Genomic DNA, 22,426 nt, shown 5'->3' with positions numbered 1-22,426 from the left:
AAGCACCGGATCAGCGTTAATCGTTTGCCTCCCCCAATTTCACCATCCCTCCTCATCCTCCTCCTTCTTCTCCTTCTTCTTCTGCACTCGCAGATCGCACCACCTCCTTCGTCTTCCCCTGCTCGAAGATCTCTCCGTCTCCGTCTCCGTCTCCGTCTCCGTCTCCGTCTCCGTCTCCCTCCGTGTCGTAACTGTCGCCGGCGCTAAATTTGCGGTGGAAGCTCCGGGATCGCGAGGCGGCGGCGGCGGCGGAGGAGGAGGAGCGAGGAGGGTGGCGGGGAGGGGAGAATGTTGAAGTTCCTGAAAGGAGTCGTCGGTGGATCCGGCACCGGAGTCAAGGATCTCCCGTACAACATCGGGGAGCCCTATTCCTCCGCCTGGGGCTCCTGGGTCCACTGCCGCGGCACCTCCAAGGTATGTGCTCCGTACCGCCCGGGGTGGTTCCCCGTTCGTTTCGCGTCGGCCCGCGTGAATTTTGCGATTGAATGGGGACTGCCGCCGCGTTGCTCGGGCCGGACCGCGATTGGCCCGATGTGGATTTTGCGCGGGGGGAGTGGGCGGGGTCGGGATGCGATCTGGGTGGGTTGGTGCGGGTGAAGTGAGATCGTTGTGTGGTTGGGGAATGTTTTGATGAATGTGGTCGCGTCTAGTTTGTTTTTGCTGCGGAAGTGTGGCTTGATTCGAGTAGACGGTGCGAAGTGAGATAGCTGGCGAATTTGATCGGGGAATGCTCACTGGTTGAAGACCGAAACTAGTAGGTCCATCCGATGCGAATGCGTTAGGGGAAAATCAACGGGAGCGGAGTTTCGCTCTGAAAAGTAATTTGTTGTGAATTCAATTGTCAATGAGTGAAGAGAGTAGGTTGTTTAGCTATATTCTTTGAAGCACTTGCCGGAGATGTTCTTTTGTTGCTCAAGAGTCTGTTTGTGTCACTATATGAGTAAAGCTGCGATTGTTTGATTCCTTTGGCATCCATTATTTTTTGGCCATTCCAATGGTCTCTTTTAGTTTTGTGCATCATAATGTTAGTGCTTGTGGATGCATCCCTTGATCTAGCGATGTTTATCCCGCTTATGGAAGGATCGACGGAGTATTTTCCTTCTTGTTTTTCCTTATGTGCTGCTTTTGGCTTATCCAGGATGATGGATCTCCCGTTTCTATATTCTCCCTTTCGGGGAACAATCCCCAGGATGGACATCTAGCTGCTGGTCGAAATGGTGTCAAACGTCTCCGAACTGTAAGCTATTTGTTTTAACTGGATGTATACTCTGACAAAAAAAAAAAAAAACAAAACAAAACTGAATGTATACCCAAAGTGATATAACACATGATTAGAGTTTAAGGTTTAGTCGCACCAAGCTTCTTTCGGAAGCTGGATTGTCACCTTCATACTATGCAGAGAGAAGTTTGACGGTCACCAGCTATGCTATGTCTTTCAGAAGGATATCTGGATTGTATTTATCAAAAAATTGCCTTTTTACAGGTGAGGCATCCGAATATACTATCATTTCTCCATAGTACTGAAGCTGAAGTTCTTGATGGTGCTGCCACGAAAGTTACCATTTATATTGTCACAGAGCCTGTGATGCCTTTGTCTGAAAAGATAAAGGAATTGGGTTTAGAAGGTACTCAGAGGTACGGTATTTTTACTCTTCTCTGATATTCATGTTTGAGTAATATGTCTGTGCTGGTAGCCCTTTTGATTGCGCTACATTATCTTTTAGCCTATACCAACAGTGGAATGGTGTGCAATTGAAGTTTCAAACTCCATGACATACCACTGCACTGCACACCTATTGAGATGCTAAAATTCCCGGGTGTTTGTTGGTTTTTTAATTTACTCTGCTTCTTTCATTTGTATTTCGGTCATATTTACCTCTGTCTTGTCTACTATCTACTTGCATCTATGGAGCATAAAAATGGTAGAGTATTTACAATCTTCTGCTACGTTTTGGGTATATTGTTCAATAACTTTCTCTTTCAATGCCAGGGATGAGTACTATGCATGGGGGCTAAATCAAATTGCTAAAGCAGTGAGCTTCCTTAATAATGATTGTAAACTTGTGAGTATCGAACCTCAATTTTATCCTCATGAGTGATGAAGGAACCGCTATTTACCGTTTCGAAGAGGGGACACGCCGCTGTTATGACAATATCTGAAAATGGTGTGATGTCTGTATTAGAATCGTCAATCTTTACTCTTGTCCAGTTATTCAGCTGCTAAACAGAGCGAGCAGGCTATATATCACTCTATGAGATTCAATTTCCATTTTGAGCATGATTGATTTATTAATAGGAATAAATTCAAAGGTAAATATTGTCCGAGTGTGCAGAAGTTAAAGCAGAAACAAAATCCATAAAACAGGAAAAAGAAGCTGAAATTATTAGAAGACATTCCAGTTCGACACAATTCTGAATATTAGATCCTTCCTACTTGATTTTGGCGAGGCTGTTCAGCTTAAAGATTTTCTCATTCCTTCACGCTTCTATGGTTCTAAGATTGTAAAATTTCTCCATATTGTGGTAAATGGATGTGGATGTTCTTGTCTATACAAATTCGCCTTTGGAGAGAAGGTTTATAATGAGGAAAGTCTTTTGCGGAATATTAAGGAAGGACGACACAGACAAAAGGAGATCTTTAGGCTTCAGCCTCTAAGTTGCTGTTAATTGTTAACGAAAGTCACATGGATGCTGTTAGGAATTCTCTGTCGTATATTTTCAAGTTTTGGTTTGAATGACACCCCAGTTTAGTAGGTAGACTCAGTCTCATCTACATCAGAGTGTATAACGGAGGCACCTCCCTGATCTGGTTAAGATGGAAGTCTAATTTCCTTTCCTGTCCCTTCTATCCCCTTCCTTCTATCACCTCAAGATATTTTGTCTCCGTTTTGTAGAGGCTAATTTTGGCAAATGCAGGTTCATGCTAATGTATGTGTGGCAAGTGTTGTTGTCACTCAGACTTTGGACTGGAAGCTGCATGCTTTTGACGTTCTATCTGAGTTTGATGGGAACAATCCTACTGCAACTGGACCTATGCTGGTAAGTATCTACTTGATAATTTGTTTTTCTTTAACTTTGGAAGTGATGTACAGACCTTTATGCTTACGGGCTCTAACATGTAACCATTGTTATTGTTGCCAAGATTAGATAAGTGCTTGTGTATATGACCTTCTTCTCGTTTTGGATATGTGATCTGTAATTAACAACGTCTCCTTATTTAACAGCCCCTCCCCATATAAAAAAAAGGATGGCTGATTGAGAATTTTATTTGAGCAAAGCTGTTCTTTCATTTTTCAACAACTTGTTTCCTGCTGAGTGACCCTTACTTTTTTTTTAATCTTAAAATTAAAGTGGACTTGCATGATTTTCACTTAATATACATTGGGAATGTTCTATAATATCCATTATCAAATAACCTTACCTGTCGCTTGATTTAGCCAATTTAACTCAATGGGCTAGCGGTTTACGGAAATCGATGGAGGAAATTCATGTCTTGCTCTAGAACTTATCTATTTTCACAAGTATGTGACACAAATGATGCTTAACCTTTTTGAGCAATTCGTATATTTACCATCATAGCTTACACATCTAGATTTGTTTTGCACAAGTCAACTTTGCAAAAACTTTTATATTATCTTTGTCTTGGATGATGGCTTGTGGTGGAGGGCTTTTAGAAGACATCTTTATTAGCATGCTTTTCTCATCTTTTGTATCTTGCTATTCGAATATAGCTTGGTAGTTTATACACTCTACTGATGTTGTCCTTTCCTTCATACAATTAGCTCTAAATTGTTCTGTTCCTCTTTACAATGAATAGCATCAGGGAGCAGAAGTTTCATAAATTCCATAGGCCGTGTTGGTTTATGAAAATATTTGTTCTTTTGTGGCAACGGAGGATGGACTACGATTGACCATCAATAATTTTGCCTTTTCTCATGGCATAGTAGATGATCAAAGTTGCCGCTTTGTTATATCTTATAACCTGTCTGTTCAGCAATATGAATGGCTCGTTGGATCACAATACAAACCAATGGAGTTGGTAAAGTCTGACTGGGCTGCCATTAGAAAATCTCCGCCATGGGCCATTGACTCATGGGGATTAGGTAAGTTCCTCGACAACCCAATTACCCACACCCCCCCCTCCCCTCTTCAAATTATTCTTAGAATTATAAAAGAAGATAGGGGTTGATATCTGACAATGACTTCTCAATGCCATCACGTCCTTGTACTTCCAAAGGTGCTTTCTATGTATGGTTCATATTCTTTTGCACAGTTCATGCATAAAAATGTGAGTTGTGGTTACATGCTTTACATGCTATGGAGAACAAGCACTTTATCAAAGATGATAAACAAATGCTCATGCAAGATTCTTTTGTTTCGAGTCTCTGCAAGTCGATTTTCAGCTGCCTTTTGTTGCTTTATCACTAGACTCGTAGTTTTCCCCCCTTTTTTGGTGTATTGTTGTATCAGGGCTCTAGAACTTCATTCCATTTTGTTTGTTCTTATTGGTAGGCTGTCTCATAAATGAACTTTTCTCCGGCATGAAGTTGAGCAAAACAGAGGAGTTGCGCAACACTGCTTCTATTCCAAAGGTAGATACAATATCTGTTAAGGGTAGCTGTCTAGACATGTTCACTGGATGAATGATTTATACTAATTTCATTACATCACAGATTTATAATTTTGGTTTGGAGTTCTTGGAAGATTTTCATTTCACTTGCATCTGTTCTACACTCGTCTTGCAGTCTCTGCTTCCAGATTATCAGCGGCTCTTGAGTTCCATGCCTTCTCGCAGGATGAATACATCAAAGCTTTTAGAGAATAGTGGTCAGCTTTCTAACTTGAGTGTCTAACTACTTGTTGATATTATTTACTCCTTATAGTTGGTAGTATAAATTGCAACATTTTAATGCATGGAAATGATTTGAATAGATGAATGATCAGTTCAGTTATACATGTATAGTTCTTCAGGGAATTAGTGGACAGCATTTGATTCATTTCCAGTTCTCATCAGAGAGCAATATACTAGATGAAATGTAAATAATGGAGGATAAACTCGTGGTAGTTGCTATTTGGTATATGGTTTCTTGGCCATTATTTAAGTCTATTCAGGAAACAACAAAAAATGTTTTTTTATTGAAGTGACTATAGACAATCTGTTTAATGGTTAATAAAAGAAATGAGAGATTTCATTTCATTGCAAGAGCAGATGAGTGTCTTGTGGAATTTCAGGCTCTCGGGTATGTTTGTACGCATGTAAACGGTGCCCATTGCAGGACCTTCTCTTTCCTTTAAAGTAGCTTTGTGGGCACTTGCTCATGTTGCTGTATGCGTTTTCTATGTACTGACACTTCTTCCTTTTATGCCATGGGATGTTGATCTAGGACAACTGTTTCTCTGCATCATTTTCTTCTGTGTGCAATAATACTAACTTTGGTGCTTATGGAATGGCAGAATATTTTCAAAATAAACTGGTGGATACAATACATTTCATGGAAATTCTCAATCTAAAGGATAGTGTTGAGAAAGACACCTTCTTCCGCAAGCTGCCAAATTTAGCTGAGCAGCTTCCTCGGCAAATTGTTTTGAAGAAGGTGCGGTCATTAAATTCCTTGTAGTACACCCGACAATTATTTCCCTTTAACTCAGCGTGTTGATGTTATTTCCTGCTTTTACAGTTACTTCCTTTATTAGCTTCTGCCCTTGAATTTGGTTCAGCTGCTGCCCCTGCATTGGCTGCATTGTTAAAAATGGGTTCCTGGCTCTCTACTGAAGAATTCAGTTCCAAGGTTATACTCTTTTTAATTCCATCTCCTTTCAGTCTGTTTCTTGTATATGAGTTTTGAGATCACGTCCTTTATATGTGAATATGTTTAGAAGCGCGGTCTATGTCTATATTGTTTTGTCTGATTTTAAATATGTTTGTTTTCAGGTACTGCCCACAATTGTTAAGCTTTTCGCCTCCAACGACCGTGCTATTCGAGTTGGTCTCCTCCAGCACATTGATCAGTATGGAGAGTCATTGTCAGCTCAAATTGTTGATGAGCAAGTATGCTGCCACTACCAAATTCTTGATGTCTTTCTATGCTCTAAGTATATCAAGAGTAATTTTTGAACTTCAAATTTTGGATTTCTAAAGCTCTTATCTTCCTGACTAGGTTTATCCTCACGTGGCTACTGGATTTTCTGATACATCTGCCTTTCTGCGAGAATTGACACTGAAATCTATGCTCATTCTCGCTCCTAAGGTAGGTTTTATCTCTCAGCTGTCTTCTAAGATGCTGTGCACAACCGATAAATGGCGAGTCCTGTGTTCTTCAAAGCCATGTCACGTACTGCAGATCTAATTACAGCCAAATTCAATGAATGGAGACAGTGGTTCATTACATTTTTCTTTTTTTTAACTTCAGCTTTCTCAGCGAACAATTTCAGCATCTTTACTGAAGTACCTGTCCAAGTTACAGGTATGATTACTTATTCTGGCAGTAGGTCTTTCAGATCATCTTTTATTGAACTTTAGAAGATAATGCAAGATCTGTGCATTTTAAGATATGCTTGGATAAGGGCACCGCAGAAAATTGGTTATGCCTTTTCTTTGTGGTGCTCGTTTTAGGAGTCACTCATCTATTAGGCAATTGCTGGGAGCTGTGGTACATGTCTTTCATTTTTGTAACGCTTGCAGGTGGATGAAGAACCAGCAATAAGAACCAACACCACGATATTACTTGGAAACATAGCGAGCCATCTAAATGAAGGGGTTAGATTCCCAATTTCCATCATCTTTTGTCATATACTTTGATTACCATATCTGCTTTCAGCAAATTTACCACATCTTAATCCTTCTCTAGCGTGAGTGAAATTTCTTGAGAATGCAACATATTGTTTTTATATATATGGTGCAGACAAGGAAAAGAGTGTTGATCAATGCATTTACAGTCCGTGCACTGCGTGATACTTTCTCTCCTGCCAGAGGAGCAGGTAAGGTCCCTCTGTGATTTAATCGACATTTTATTGAGTGGTATACTTACAAGTTACAACATGCTTCGAAGATGCTAACCATTCCTAGCATTGATGGAAACCTGAAAACTACTGTTCCATTAGTGCATCTAGGCAAACTCTTTACTCTTTCTTCTTATGTTTCCTTTATTCTTTTGCTGAATATATTCTTCTCTTTCTGACAAGACCGTCACTAAGTAGTTGTTCAACTTTTCTAATTGATTAAACAATTATGTTGGGGCAGGAATCATGGCTTTATGTGCGACAAGCTCGTATTATGACACTACTGAAATTGCAACTAGGATTCTTCCAAACGTTGTTGTTTTAACCATTGATCCTGATAGGTAAGGTGTTTCCTTTCCGCTGCAGTTTTCCTCCCATATGATTAGATGTTGAGCTGCTCTTTTGACCAACCGTCATTTTTTTTCTCCTTTTTAGTGTTGTGCATTGATATGTTACTGTTTTTGGCCTCTCATTTTGTGGACAAAATCAGTGCAGAATTTTCGTGATATTCATAAAAGCACTTACGAGACCTAATGTACAGGGATTTGTACTTTCCTCCTATCTTGGGGGGAAATGACTCTAAGACTAAGTATCTCAAGATTGAGTTCCTTGTTTTTTTCCTCAACAGTGATGTTCGATCAAAGGCATTTCAAGCAGTTGACCAGTTTTTACTGTTATTGAAGCAATATTATGAGAAGGTATCTCTTTTCCGTTTTTTTCTTCAACCATTATTAAAAAATGTATCTTAGTTTTAATACGATCAACCAGAAAGCGTAGTTATTTTGTCATGTTCACCAACACAGTAGTCAGAAGGAGCTTGAATAGTTTGTTTTTGCTCGTGATCTCTCTCTCTCTCTCTCTCTCTCTCTCTCTCTCTCTCTCACACACGCGCGCGCGCGCGCGCGCGCACGCATGCACAAACACGCGTGCGCGCGCGCATCCATCAGATAGTCTTGCTGGTCTGGTCCAGTGGTATGAATGCATGTTTGATGACTTTGTTCCAATGAGGTAGCCTATTATTTTGTCCCCCTTTAGTTTTCATTTCTCACTTTGGTATAAAAGGGGGTTTGTGATTAATTTGAAATCTTTTATACTAGGTAATATAGTTACCTGATGATATGTATCATACTTGGGGGTGCTAATTGTATCACTTGAGATCTTTACCAGTACTTCTCTTTTTCTGAGCTGTGATATATCTGTGATTTCACTTGTTTAAGATACTCTAATTCATTGACAATGTTTAGTTTTTTCATCAGTTGGTAATAAAATCTTCCTCTCCTTATTCTTTTTCTGCAGACAAGTTCTGGGGATACCACTGGAATTAGGAGCACTGGAACTTCTTTAGACCTTGGAAATGCAGGTTTACTTGGGTGAGTTCATTCTTCTTTATTGGTGCATCGTGCTTACATGGCAAATTATTTCGGTTGGAAAGTAAAAAGAAACAGCTTGGAGGCTCTCTTTGTCACTTTGATGGGCAAAAGTTCATTCTTTGTGATGCATATTTGTTTTTATGCCTTGCACATCATACCATGCAGAAAAAGCGAAAAGAATCCAACAATCCAGGAAAACTAAGGTTTATCTGAGCAGCAATCTAGGAAACAGACGTTTGTAGATATTAATGGAAACAAGCAGTTTCTTCTCTTTTCTACAGTCCGAAATTAATTTTTCTCTGCAACCAGTCAAAGGTTGGATTTGACAGTTTTCAAAGCCCATACACCATCAACCAAATTCACAACTGCGCAAAACGACTATTATTGTCACTGCTCATCTGCAAGTTCGTCATATGCAGATGAGGTGCCACCTGGAAGAACTAGCGATCGATGTTGTTAAATTGGGATTCAAATAGTGAATTGTAAACCTCATTTTTTGAATTGTGAATCCAATCGAATAGTGAATAGTAAGATTCAGTAGAATCTTATAGAATAAATAAATAGAAGGATACCTTATTGAAGCCTAGCTATTATTTGCGAAATATAGAAAATATATGCATATATATTGACACATGAACAGATCATTTTGAAGAAATATCACCTGATCATGTCAGATGAACCCAGATGACCTATGTAAGATATTCAAGGAAATAATGCCTCTATCAGTAAAATTGTGATTTGTAAACATCCACGCTATGAAATGTGTATAAAGCATGATGTCATAACTTTCGGGGCCCAATGATCACATAATAGAAGTCTTGACTGAATTGTATTGGATCATACCAAATCATAATGAATGGTTTACGGATCGTAAGATTCATTTGCGATTCAGATGCATCTCCACTTCTAGCTACGGATTGAATTGGTGTGTGTGAAATCGATTTGAAATCATAGGATTTCAACAACACTTCTGGTGATTGACTGTTCCCTTTAGCTTGAAAACACAGAAAGCAATTCCGTTTTTTCTCAGTTATGCCTTTCAAAGCACTGAACACGGTGGTAGTTGTAGGATGCGTTCTCCTTCTAAGTTTCTGGATTTAGGGCTGTTAAAAGTAGGGAATTTGAGAGCATTGTAGATCAAACACAATCTTGAAGATTTATGATTGAAGAAGTACTCATTATTTATGCCAGAACTTTACAGCCACAGTTCACCATAGTGGTTGTTCCTCTTGCAAATGTAGAGGAGTCGAGTCAGGATTTTATCCTCTTTTGTATGGTTTTTTTCATGAATTCGATTTGACCTGAGGTTGCAATATTTTGCAGATGGGCAATGAGCTCCTTGACTCTCAAAGGAAAACCTTCAGAACAAGCACCAGTTGCAACTGCGACCTCCAGCACTACTCTTACTTCTTCAGCTTCCACTCCCAGCTTTGGTATGGCTTCTGTTCATTCATTGAGATTTGTTGAATGTGTTTCCCAGAAGCCTTTAGTGGATGGTGATACCAGTCTAGTTATAATTTGTTTGCATAAGCTTGAGTTGGTTTTAGTAATGGTAAATTTTATTACAAACACTGTCATGCATGAATGGTTTGTGCTAGGATTGACTTTCGTGGAGTCGTACTAGATGCAGCTGCTGCTGTGTTTTCTGTAAAGGGAGGGGGTTTTTGAAAAATCAATAGCGAGACTAAGCTCAGATGGATCATCAATTCTCTTTAGAGTCACAGTGCATGACTTTACTCCTTTTAATGGCAAGATGTTTCTTCCTTCATAATGGACTGTCAAGATAAATGCAGGATAAAATAATTGATATGTGACTTCACTGTGACTATATTTGATATAGTATGCATGTTATGTTGATTGGTTTCTTGGATAGTTTCAGGCGTGGAGACTCCAAGTAACACAATAGTTCATGCTAGTTCCATCACAGACTTGTCTGATCAGCCCATACCTGAGTCACCGACATCAACTGATGGTTGGGGAGAAGTGGAGAATGGAATTCACGAAGAGCATGAAAATGACAAGGATGGTTGGGATGATATTGAACCCCTTGAAGAGCCAAAGCCATCCCCTGTTCTTGCTAGCATCCATGCAGCTCAGAAAAGACCAGTATCGCAACCTGTTTCACAATCCAAGCCACCAGGTAATATGATTGTATTTGTTTGATGCCAATGGTCATGAATGCTCAGGGAGTGCATTGACTGTATAGACCAATCGATGATTTGTGACTTGACGACTGAACCATTAGATAGTTTTTTAGTCCAAAATGCTATCTTCTGCTTGAAAAATTCATTTCAAATTATTATATTTGTTTCCGGTATCTGTAATGTCCAGTGAGTATTCGATCTTGAATAGCATCTAGAATATTATAGATTGAGTTCCTGTTCTGGATAATTGGTTCCCAATCACATGAATATATATATATATATATATATATATATATATATATATATATGAGGCCAGTTACAACTTATTCGAGTTAGAAAGTCGTGGTACTAATATCTTTTGGTATTTCGTCTAAGGATTGTTGTTAGAATTGAGATTTTACCGCAATTAATGACTCGTTTGCATTGGGATTTTAATTAATTCTATTTGCTGCCAATGGGATCCAGCAGACTTAAGTATTTTCCTTTTGATTCTCAGTCACAAGTTTGAGGCCGAAGAGCACGGCGAAAGTCCCCAAAGATGAAGATGATGATTTGTGGGGATCCATAGCGGCACCAGTTCCAAGGAGCGCCTCGAAACCTATGACTGTGAAAACTGCTGTAACAGCGGATGACGATCCGTGGGCTGCCATAGCCGCTCCTCCGCCTACCACCACCGTCAAGCCTTTAGCGGCCAGTAGAATCCGAGGAGCTAAACCCGCCGCTTCAAAATTGGGTGCACAGAGAATAAACCGGACATCATCATCCGGAATGTAAATCAGACAAATCAAGAAACAGGAACACGAGAAAAGATCTTGGAGCCTGTACATTTTTGTCTTGGGGGTGTGGTCAACCATTCATAGCAAGGATCGACGCGCATCCGGCTCGCGCGCGATAATTTTTTTTTTCCGGCAAAATTTATCATGTGTATTATTTCATTTGTAATATCATTTGTAACCATCATATAGAATGTCGTCATTCTTTTCTCACAGTACGTAGTCTAAGTGTGGCTATGAGGAATTTCAACTGGCAAGGTTTCTGGTTGTGAACTTGTAATGTGATGGGCCTTTTCGGCTGGACCAATCAATAGTTCTGCTTAACAAAGGCCGGTGCAACGAGTCGGTCGCCTGTTTGCGACAATCTGAGTCCCGGTTCATTCCTCCTGTGTATGGCCATTGAAGCTCGGTCTGACCATCTATGGAAGACTGCCGAACGGGAACGTGCGGAGCCCGATTGAATCGCGACTGTGGTCGGGCTGCCCATGCGGGAAGCTTTTACTCATTTTGTCTCGCGGCCGTGCGGTGTTGTACATTTCTGTTGCCAATAGCCATGGGCATGTGGTGTTGTATGAGGTGAATTGGATGGAGACATATACGACAACAAGAGAAGCACGAATCGAGCCAGTTGCACCCTTCTATTCAGAAAAATTAATAATTCAAAAAATAGAAATAAAAACCATTTAATTTATCATTTAAAAATGAGTTAAAGACGCCACATGTGTCATGATTTTCATACAATACTTATTTACTTGAGTGCTATAATTTTTTTTCGACTACTTAAATATCATAATTACTAAAAAAAATGCCAGAATTTACTATCGATCACTCGTAATTTTTAAAAAAAATTTGCGTAAGTGCCGGAAAAATTTGTGGCACTTAAAGGATCGAAAAAAAAGGAAAAATTCTAAATAAGGACTCAAAGTGCCTTCAATTTCTCAAATAAGGACATAAAGTGCATCTTGTTTCAAATAAGGGCCTGAAGTGAATTTTGTTTCAAATAAGGATCTGGAGTGGCTATATTAATCTCAAAAAAGGGCTTGACTTCACTGGGGTCAAGGGTATTTTCATATTTTACTTTTTTGACTTTTTTTTCCTTTTCTGTTTTTTTTCTTTCCATAAAAGACAAATTCAAAAAATAAAAAAAAGCTAAAGTTAAAAAAGAAAAAGAACAAAACAAGCGGGAGGGCTAGCAGCCAGCGCTCTCGCCTGTGGCCGCCGCCGCCCCATTACCGGTGGGGTCGCCGACCAGCAGGCCTTCACCAGAACCGGGAGAGGGCGTTGACCCTCTCCCACATCTGGGCGATGGGGCGGCAGCCATAGGGGAGAGGGCAGCCCTCCCGCGTGTTTTTTCTTTTTTTAAAAAAGTAAAATTTTGCCTTTTTAATTTTTAATCTAATTTAACTAAAACCTATGTTAAAATTATTTTTTGGACCAGAAATTATGGCCGTCCGGTGACCCGGTGAGGTTAGACTCTTATTTGAAACATAAATAACGGCACTCCGGCCTTTATTCGAGAAACCGAGAGCACTTTAGACTTTTATTTAGAATTTTCTCCGAAAAAAAAAAATTACAACAGCCAGGTGAGCGGGGTGTCCTTTTCCCATTGAAAGAGCAGAAGTCAACCAGTTTAATTCAGCAGATCCGGCGGGGTGGTGGTGGTTGAGTCTCACTTCGGGAAGTCAGCTCTTCTTTATCGCATCACCTCCCATGCTCCCTGATCGCGACCTCTACCTCTTCTTCTCCTTCGCTTCGCGCGGGCCTACGATGACCGCAACCAGCTCGCGCCCTCGCTGTCGCCACCCCGCGCGCCGTCGGGACAGCGTCCCGCTCTCCCCCCCTCCTCCTCCTCCTCCTCCTCCTGGCGTGCGTCGGCTGCGGCTGCCTTCTCTTCCGGCCAGCCCACGCCTCGATCCACGAGTACCGGAGCGGGGCCTTCGCCCGCCGCTCCAATTCCTTCTTCTTCCACGGCGGCAGCGAGGGCCTCTTCGCCTCCCAGCCCCGCCGCCCCTCCTCCTCCTCCTCCGCCGTCGCCGGCGGCGGCGGCAATCTCACCTCCGGCGACGCGCCTGTCAGCGGCAGATCGTTCGTCCGGTTCGTCATTGTCGTTTCTTTTCTTTTCTTTTCTTTTCTTGGTGAACCGAGCTCGTTCTCTTCTGGGTGATCCGGATTTCCCGCGGCAAAAGCGTCGGCGGCTGCGTCTCTGCGTCGACCGGCACAATGCCGCATCGTATGTTGGTTCATTGCATGAGGTCGATTGTTGATTTTGAGTTATCTGGGACCAAAAAAAATCCGTGCATGCAGTGGGAGGCGTGTGAATGACGAGATTTGGAAGTACTATTTTAATGGAGGACGATAAGGAGCAAGGAAAATACGAACCTTTAGAAATGATGATTGCCTTATGTTGGGCTGAAGCTGACATCATGCGTAGGTACCTTCTCATGCGATGGAAGTCATTCAAGAGTCAATTGGGGAACTGTTTTGCTTGGAGCTTTGAGGTGTGAGTGAGGAAAGGTGGGGACGATGAGTGGACAGGGAGAGTGAGTGTGAAAGAAACACGCGCAGTGCTACTAGAGATCAGAGTGTTTGAGGTTGATCTCGCATTTACTAGGATTTTCAGTAAAACGTGCAATTTTATTTTCGGCCGACGTAAAATTTGCAAGAATCACAGGTTTTCAATTAGCTACTGATGATCTTCATTGATAAGAAAGAATTATTCACCCTGATAAATGCTTTTCAGCTAAGCAGTTTATACATTTTATAAATCCCATGACTTTTAACTCTGTGGGTAATTATTAGTTCTGGCAGTTTATTCGTATTCGGATATCTGCTCAGTAATTTCTTCTTTGAGAGCCTTTGGGAATGTCATGCTGATCTTACATGTAGTTCAAAGTTATAGTATGAGGTTGAAGGTACTTAATATCAATTATGATCTGTACAGGTTCGAGTCCATCACCTTCCAGAGGACAAAAGAGTCTGCTGAAAAGAAAAATGAGATGCAGCAGAGAACTGGATTGGTTGAAGCTTTAATTGTTGATGTCAGAGATAGGGAGAAGATTGGTGGTGCTTTTCTGAATTCGAGTATGATATGTTGCACTCCGGATCTCTCTAAGGGAGGATACTGCAAGGTAGGAGAGGTGATCATTCATGAAGATCACAATAATCCTGATGGACCTATACGAGTTCAGACTTTCTTTGAGGGGAAAAATGAAGAGGCTAAAATGGAGCTTCACACCGTGGAGATCAACAGAACTGGAATGTACTATCTGTACTTTATGTTTTGTGATCCAGAGCTCAAGGACTTATCAGTCAGTGGAACGACTGTTTGGAAGAACCCGCAGGGTTATCTACCTGGCAAGATTACTCCCCTGATGACGTTTTTTGGCCTCATGTCTTTGGCGTACCTCGTTTTGGGTCTTGTCTGGTTTCTCCAGTTTGTAAAGCACTGGAAAGATGTAATACAACTTCACTATCAGATAACGGCTGTAATTGGTCTGGGGATGTGTGAAATGGCCTTCTGGTACTTCGAATATACAAACTTCAATTCCACTGGATACAGGCCTATGGGAGTCACTGTATGGGCAGTCACTTTTAGTGCTGTCAAGAAGACTGTTTCTCGTATGCTACTTCTAGTGGTCTCGATGGGATATGGTGTTGTGAAGCCAACCCTTGGTAGCATAACCCCTATAGTACTGGTCCTTGGCATTGCATACTTTGTGGCTTCAGAAGCTCTTGAGCTTTATGAACATTTGGGAAACATAAACGACTTTTCTGGAAAAGCAAGGATTTTCCTGGTGCTACCAGTCACTCTCTTGGATGCCTGCTTTAAAACTCTTGAAAAGCTTCAGGTAAGTTATATACATCATTTTCTCCTCTTATCACCAGTTCTGGTGAGCCCGGGCATGCAATTAGTAGGCATCTTTTAAGCAAATCAATTAGTCTCTAGTTTGAGCAAGATTATTGTGGACTTGTATACATACGAAGTCCGTTGTTAGTCTATAGGTTCCCCATGAAGTGTTCATATGTGTGTGTTATAGTTAATCGGTTATCAATTGGCCTCTTATTTGACTCCTGAGGTAATTAGGAGACAAACACACTCACCATCGCGTATATAAAATGATTTTATGTACGCGATTACACATTTACTTTTCTCTAGTCTCACATAGTGATGCCAATGACATCTATCCTTGTTTTTTTGAGGTCATCTACATTTTGCATGCTTTGCGGACCTGGTCGGACTGGCTACTTGGCCGACTGGATCCTAAAACCTCTTCTTAGTTGAACAATTGACTGTGATTCCTAGTATGTCAAAATAGCAGTAGCAATGTAGTCCTATGCAGATTAGAGATAGATGTGAGCTGTGGTTGCACCCACTCTGGATTATACCCTTCTGAGTATCCTTCTTGGAAGCACGAGAAGTATGTGTTTTCTTGGCTAGGTCGTGATTGTCCCACTACGTGTAGGAATGTGGTCAAATCATAGTGCCAGAATTTAATCATGCAAGAATTTGAATTATGAACTTCCTAATCTAGGCCCACTATTTTCACATGCATTTACCTCAATTTTACCCACCTTTTTCGCTATGATGCACTTGATAGAACTCGTTAGGTGGTTTATTTTTGTTGATGGTATTTCACTTCTATTGCTGTATAGCTGTTACTTCCCAAATTGGATATATCTTAATAAATTTTCTGGAAACGGTAAAGTTTATTTATGCATTATCTTAAATTGTCTTTATTTTCCTCCCAATTTCGAGAACTAATTCAGATATTGTATTTTTTTTATCACTTTGGTGGACAGATCAGAAGAAGCGTGGCCAAGCTTGGGCTTTATCGCAAGTTTACCAATTGCCTTGCAGTTTCAGTGCTTCTCTCTATTGCTTGGATTGGCTATGAGGTCTCTTTCCACCTTTGGTTCTAGAGGCTTGTCTGCTGAATTTATATTTTCCCTCGACTCCTTTTCCTATATGCATTTGGTAGTATTTTGAATGGCTTTTCTAGCAAATCCTTTTATAATTTTCGGTGCTTGACGTTTTCCTCAGCTCAATTATATTTATGCCAAAAACAGAATCCTTTGTTCTTGCATAAGTAATAATGCCGTTACTCTTACATGATCAAAGCTGATGGTTTTGTTGATTTTCTTATCCAGCAGACCGTGATTGATTTTCTTGTTACTGAATTTTTTACAGCTGTATTATAATGCAAATGACCCTTTGAGTGAACTGTGGCGAAGTGCTTGGATTATCCCTGCTTTCTGGATTTTGCTCGCATATGTTCTGTTGGTGGTGATATGTGTCCTCTGGGTTCCATCGAATAACCCAACTAGGTACTTCCAGAAACTTGATTCCTATCCTTTAGATGCTGCTACTTCATCTGAGAGTATTTTCTTCGAATTTTCGTCATATAGAGCTCTAAACTTTCATATACGCATGAGATTGGATCATTTCTGTCGGTATATATTGAAATTTAGGAGGCTTCCAGTAGGATATTTGGCCTACCCAAACTATAATAAACTAAACTATACTAGTTGCTGTTATGTTTGGAAACTGATTAAACAAAAAGTTCCATGCCTAATTATTGGGATTCTTGGAAAGGGGCTGGACTTGGAACAATTAAAGCAATGAGCTTTCAGAAATTTATTTAACGCAATGCCAATCTTGCCGATCTCTGCACCTCATACAGTGAGGCATGTCATTGCTGTTTAACCTTATGCTGATTTTACAGATATGCCTTCTCTGAGGAGGCCGGGAATGACATAGAAGAGGAGAGTGTCTTGCTTGCTAGTAGTGGAGTTATGGTGGCTTCTGAGGTAGCTATCAAGTTGGAAAGAAAGGACAGGAAGATGTCACTTCCAGCTGAGCATCATGTATTTAGTATCGGAGAAGCAGTCGAAGACAAGAGAGAATAACAGCTCTATCTCATCCTGCGATCTGTTACTAGTCACAGGTGCAATTAACAACTCTGCCAGGAACTAACCTTTGACAGTGTATACTTCTTTGATTGTTTTTTTTTCCTCATAGAAAGTGCTAATAACGAGAAAGATTAGAATAAAGTTCATAAACGTCATATGACAGGGGGAGGGGAGCAAGGGGAGGATCTAACTTATTAGTCGGTTTGATGTAAAACGATGGGGCAGATGAATGGAAGTTGCAAGTATCTGAGGTGTAAATACAATAAGCTTTACATAGCAAAAGAATTCTTATGAGATACAACGTTATAACTAGCTGCAAAATGTTTCCTTGAACTTGTATCTCTCTGTCTCTGTCGATGGGCTTAATTCCGCTAAGCTGTTGATGCTCGAATTCGAACCGCCACATTGCCCGAGGATTGCGTTAGTAACTTTTTGATCCTCTTGCCTATACGATTGCAGGATAAACCCGCGAATGGCACAATGACAATACTGAAAATGAACCACTCCTCATGAAACAGAGCATGCTTATATATTAATCAAAGAACTGGAACTTTTTTGTTCACGACTTGTCAATGTTATGTACTAGATCACCCAGCACCAGCCGGTCCTGACATCCCAAGAGAAAAGCCAAGTTCTAACACTTCCCATGTTCCCTCTCAGGACTACCACGCTAAAGCTAATTCTGACACCTGAATACCTCAGCAATTTCCGGCATAAATTTGCTTCCAAAATCAAATCAAACTTTGAATCTAATCGCTATTGTATAATTTCATGGCACTTTCTGAGTGTCGGTGCACCTATCGTAAGGTGGTCCGAGGACCGCTTTTTCTTTGTTCCTTGGAGCTCAGTAACCCGCATATCTCGTAACTTGGGTTCTCCCTCGTTCCCACGGACACTAGAAGGCCTCGATGCATGTATCATCCACAACTATCTTTCCCATGTTCCTATTTAAATTAGTCAACGTATTGCAAATATCGCCAGTACTTTGGGTCGACGAACCTCCCGAGTAGAAAACATCAACTCTGTCCCTCAACTCAATCCAACTGCAACCAGGGCTCTTCCTCAACCCCTTCTCTTTCATGGAAGCCCGCAATTGCGCTGCCTGATCCTGCAACTCAGCTTCTCCATAAAGATTCAATAACTGAACATAATTGCTTCCTGTGTCTGGTTCAATCCTCAACAAGTTGGAAGCTGCCACTTCCCCAAGCTCAACATTTTTGTGGATTCGACATGCAGACAGCAAACAGAGCCAAACGCTTCTATCGGGCACCACGGACATGCTTTCTATGAAACGATAAGCATCATCCAAGCGTCCAGCTCGGCCAAGGAGATCAATGATGTTAACATAATCCTCTATTTCGGGCTCAATCTGATACCCCTCTTTCATCAAGTCGAAAAGTTTCAGGCCTTCCTCAACCAAACCAGAATGCCTACAAGATGAGATCAGTGACCTGAAGGTCACTTTATCAGGAGCTATTCCTAAAATTCTCATTTCGTCAAATAGTTGGATGGGCTTAAGGTAGTCCCCATTATTTCCGTAACCAGACATCATCGAGTTCCACGTCACCAGGTTCCTTTGTGGCATTTTTTGAAAGATCTGCTCAGCATAGTTGATGCATCCAGATTTGATATACATATCGATCAGTCCATTCTCTACTTGAAGATCCCACAAAATTTCCTGTCTTACCAGATATCCATGGACTGTTTTTCCTTTAAGCAATGATGCTAAAGATGAAATTGCAGCAAGCACAGTTGTGATGGACACAGAATCTGGATTTTTACCTTGCTCCATAATTTGAGAAAAAAGATTGATTGAAAGTTCAGGGAGATCATTTCGGCTATAGCATGACATCATGGAATTCCAAGTTACAAGGTTCTTATGTGGCATATTAGAAAATAAAACTGCTGCTGTATCTGGCAAACCACATTTAGAGTACATATCAATAAGAGAACTTGATACAAAGGTATCAGATGCCAGTCCACTCTTTACCACTGATCCATGAATGGCTTTACCCAAAGAGATTTTCTCTAGCCCTGCACAAGCATCAAGTACACTTGCCATGATATTTGAATCTGGATTGATCCCATCATTTTTCATTTCTTTATATAAATCAAGAGCCTCCTCATACTTCCCATTTTGGCAAAAACCTGATATCATGGAACCCCATGCTACCACATCTCTCACTGTCATGCAAGAAAAAACCAAATTAGCATCTTCAATGTTTCCACATTTGGAGTACATAGTCAACAGCGAACTCTGTGTAGCAACATTTTTTTGTATCGGTAGCTTGCTCAAGTCTGCATGGACTGATCTTCCAAAATTATGAAGCAGAGCCATACTACAGGAAGTTAAAATGTTTGACAATGTGATGGAATCCGGCTTTGTACCACTTGCTCTCATCTGGTTGTAAACCTCCATAGCATCATGGACGCAGCCATTACTGACGTAAGCTGAGATCATCGCATTCCATGACTCAATTTCTCTCTCTAACTGAGAGAAAAGACAGTGTGCATCTCGAACTGATCCACACTTTGCATACATAGTTAAAGTAGCAGTAGAGACGTAGGGATCATCGTGAAAACCCATCTTAATCACGTCACAATGGACTTGTCTGCCAAAACACATGTCTCCACCGCAGCAACAAGCACTTAAGGCACTAGAAAACGTTGCTGATACGAGGTCCACATTCTCATTCTTTGCCAATGAATAGAATCTCAAGCTATACTCCCACAGGTTATTCTCAGTGAGCCTACTTATCAATACATTCCATGCTACTACATTGCTCCTGTCCACCAGATTATCAAACAAAATGAACGCATCCCTTGGTCTCCCACAACTTGAGTACATGTCAATCAAAGCTGTTTCTAAGAAAGTGTCACCACTGAACATGTTCCTGACAACATAACCGTGAATTTGCTTCCCCTGCATACATCCCAAAAGGCCATCACAAGCTCCTAACAGAATAGAAAGAGTATACTCATCAGGCCTTACACCCAACAATTGCATTTCACCAAACTTATGTATACCCTCCCCAAGATGGCCATATCTGAAGTACCCATCTATTAAAGAGTTCCAGACGGTGACATCCTGAATCGATGCTTGACTCCCGGCCAATTCATCAAACACCCTGACGGCATCATCTAAAGACCCACATCTCACGTACATGTTGACGAGCGAATTCGCTATGTACAAATCATTTCGCAGGCCCAGAGCAAGAACCGAAGAATGAACGATCTTTCCGTAGCAAAGATTGGAAAGAGAAGCGCAGGCCTTGAGAAGGGAAGGGAAGGCGAATTTGGTGGCATTTGCAGGCGAATACAACTTCAGGGCCTCTGCGTACTGAGAGTGTTGGACTAAAGATTTGATCTTGGAACTGATAAAGGACGTGGAAGGATGTGATTCAATCAGAGTGGAAAGTCTCCGGGTGAAAGAGATTGGGCTGAAGTGCATGTCAGCACCATCAGTGCAACTGCATGATATCCAATCAAAGATGAAGCAGAAGCAGAATATTACGAGTAAATCATGGTGCCAAGGATTCACCCCCTCAAAAAGTTTGAAACTTTGCCATTTGGTTCCCGTTGAATTGAAATATCAAAAGACATTGTGTTGCAATTAAGCTGGCAAAGCTGGGTCCGATCGGTGCCGTTCATTTTGAATGGGAAACCGAACCGGGCTTTCCATTTCACTGATCTTGGGAACCAAAAACAAAATCGAAGTGAACCCAAATCGCTAAAATATTTCTTTTTAGTCAATTTCTTAGGAATCCAATAATTGGTAGAGAGTCCAATTGAGTAGCTGATTGGGTTGCTAAAGCCGAGAGTAAGAAAAAAAAAACAACCTATGAAGAGAAAATAAGGTCTAACATGAAAAAAGAAATGGTGCTTGTGCCCTTAGGTTTATTACTACCATTGATACTTAGAGAGAAGTCACAAGCTTTATTCTATAATAACAAGGATTGGTATAACATCGAAGTCCTAAACAATATGATACATTGTCTTTTCTCGAATTGGATAGGTGAAAAATCTCGAGCGCATGTTGTATCTGTAATTGTGTAGATTTCTTTTATCATTTGGGCATTAAGAGAGGTCATTTGTAAGAGCAAAATGAAAAAGAGATAACCGCACTAGAAATCTTAAAACTTGTATCGAAAATGCAATTTAAGTCTTAAAATGTAATTAAGATCTAAAACTTATAAAAAAAAGTACACTTAAATATTTTTGTTAGCTTCGTCCAATTTGAAGTACGAAAATGCTAACATTACTTTTTCTTAATGTCTCTCGAGGTCACATGGCACTGATATAGCAATATGGGCACGACATCCAAAAAGAGTCAAAAAGATAAAACAAAAGAAAAAAAAGCCACTTTTAAAAAAAAAATAAAGAACTTAGAGTGATCCCACGATTTTGGGAGGTTGGCGCAACGAGGCTCGGCGAGGGCAGGAACCTTAAAATGAGTCAGGCATATAAGCTTTTTTTTTTTTTTTGGTAAGGGTCAGGCATATAAGCTTTTTGCTTCTTATTTAACCAAAAATGAGCTAAGCTTCTTAGGGCGCGAATGGTAACCATTCTGCTCCAGAAATCAAATTCTTGCCAGAAATTGATTTCTGAATTCTTGCCAGAAATTGATTTCTGGAGGAGAAATCTGTTTGGTAAAACATGACTAATTCCGCTCCGAAATCTGCTTTGATTTGTTGATTTTTTTGCACCTAAAAAATTTAAATTTTACTCAAAGTGGGTGGCTACGGGTATTATAAGCCATTCTCGTAAAGTTTTGAAATTTTTGATTTTTTAAATTTTTTTTGGGCACCTAAAAAAATTTAAATTTCACTCAAAGTGGGTGGCCACAGGTATTCTAAGCCATTTTATGAAGTTTTGAATTTTTATTTTTTTTATTTTTTTGGGCACCTCAAAAAATTTAAATTTCACTCAAAGTGGGTGGCCACAGGTATTCTAAGCCATTCTGTGAAGTTTTGAAATTTTTTATTATTTTTTGGGCACCTCAAAATATTTAAATTTCACTCAAAGTGGGTGGCCACAGGTATTCTAAGCCATTCTGTGAAGTTTTGAAATTTTTATTATTTTTTGGGCACCTCAAAAAATTTAAATTTCACTCAAAGTGGGTGGCCACAGGTATTCTAAGCCATTCTGTGAAGTTTTGAAATTTTTTATTATTTTTTGGGCACCTCAAAATATTTAAATTTCACTCAAAGTGGGTGGCCACAGGTATTCT

The 22,426-nt window shown here is 40.4% G+C and overlaps 3 protein-coding genes across 4 annotated transcripts; 2 read left to right on the top strand and 1 right to left on the bottom strand.

The window, feature by feature from the left end:
• Positions 1–222: 222 nt before the first annotated feature.
• Positions 223–11,614, top strand: LOC115686787 (uncharacterized). 2 transcript variants are annotated; one of them, XM_030612442.2, is made up of 21 exons: positions 223–414; positions 1,139–1,237; positions 1,484–1,635; positions 1,991–2,063; positions 2,917–3,039; positions 3,995–4,103; positions 4,513–4,592; positions 4,746–4,827; positions 5,455–5,594; positions 5,679–5,789; positions 5,933–6,049; positions 6,159–6,248; positions 6,411–6,464; positions 6,683–6,757; positions 6,903–6,978; positions 7,241–7,340; positions 7,628–7,697; positions 8,296–8,369; positions 9,693–9,802; positions 10,249–10,509; positions 11,010–11,614. In XM_030612442.2, exons 1-21 carry the CDS (start codon positions 289–291, stop codon positions 11,285–11,287), a joined length of 2,400 nt encoding a protein of 799 aa, XP_030468302.1. In that variant the 5' UTR covers positions 223–288; the 3' UTR covers positions 11,288–11,614. The 2 variants fall into 2 exon arrangements, with proteins under 2 accessions (XP_030468302.1, XP_030468156.1); XM_030612296.2 differs by having other exon boundaries at positions 10,243–10,509.
• Positions 11,615–13,060: 1,446 nt separating this feature from the next.
• Positions 13,061–17,508, top strand: LOC115671370 (uncharacterized membrane protein YHL071W-like; the record flags this gene model as incomplete). The annotated part of the gene is made up of 5 exons (XM_030592913.2): positions 13,061–13,380; positions 14,228–15,134; positions 16,087–16,182; positions 16,475–16,611; positions 17,010–17,508. Coding segments are annotated over 5 exons (1,644 nt in total), but the record flags the coding sequence as incomplete, so codon positions are not given.
• A 195-nt stretch (positions 17,509–17,703) lies between these two features.
• On the bottom strand, positions 17,704–20,943 carry LOC115672360 (pentatricopeptide repeat-containing protein At2g40720). Its single transcript, XM_056313242.1, has one exon. The coding sequence runs from the start codon at positions 20,645–20,647 to the stop codon at positions 18,092–18,094; it is 2,556 nt and encodes an 851-aa protein (XP_056169217.1). The 5' UTR covers positions 20,648–20,943; the 3' UTR covers positions 17,704–18,091.
• Between the last annotated feature and the right edge of the window lie 1,483 nt (positions 20,944–22,426).

Source organism: Syzygium oleosum, unplaced genomic scaffold, assembly GCF_021117445.2.
Source record: "Syzygium oleosum isolate NSW1041296 unplaced genomic scaffold, Sole_v2.1 Sole_v2.07, whole genome shotgun sequence".
NCBI classification, from domain to species: domain Eukaryota; kingdom Viridiplantae; phylum Streptophyta; class Magnoliopsida; order Myrtales; family Myrtaceae; genus Syzygium; species Syzygium oleosum.
This window is presented reverse-complemented; position numbering and strand designations above follow the sequence as displayed.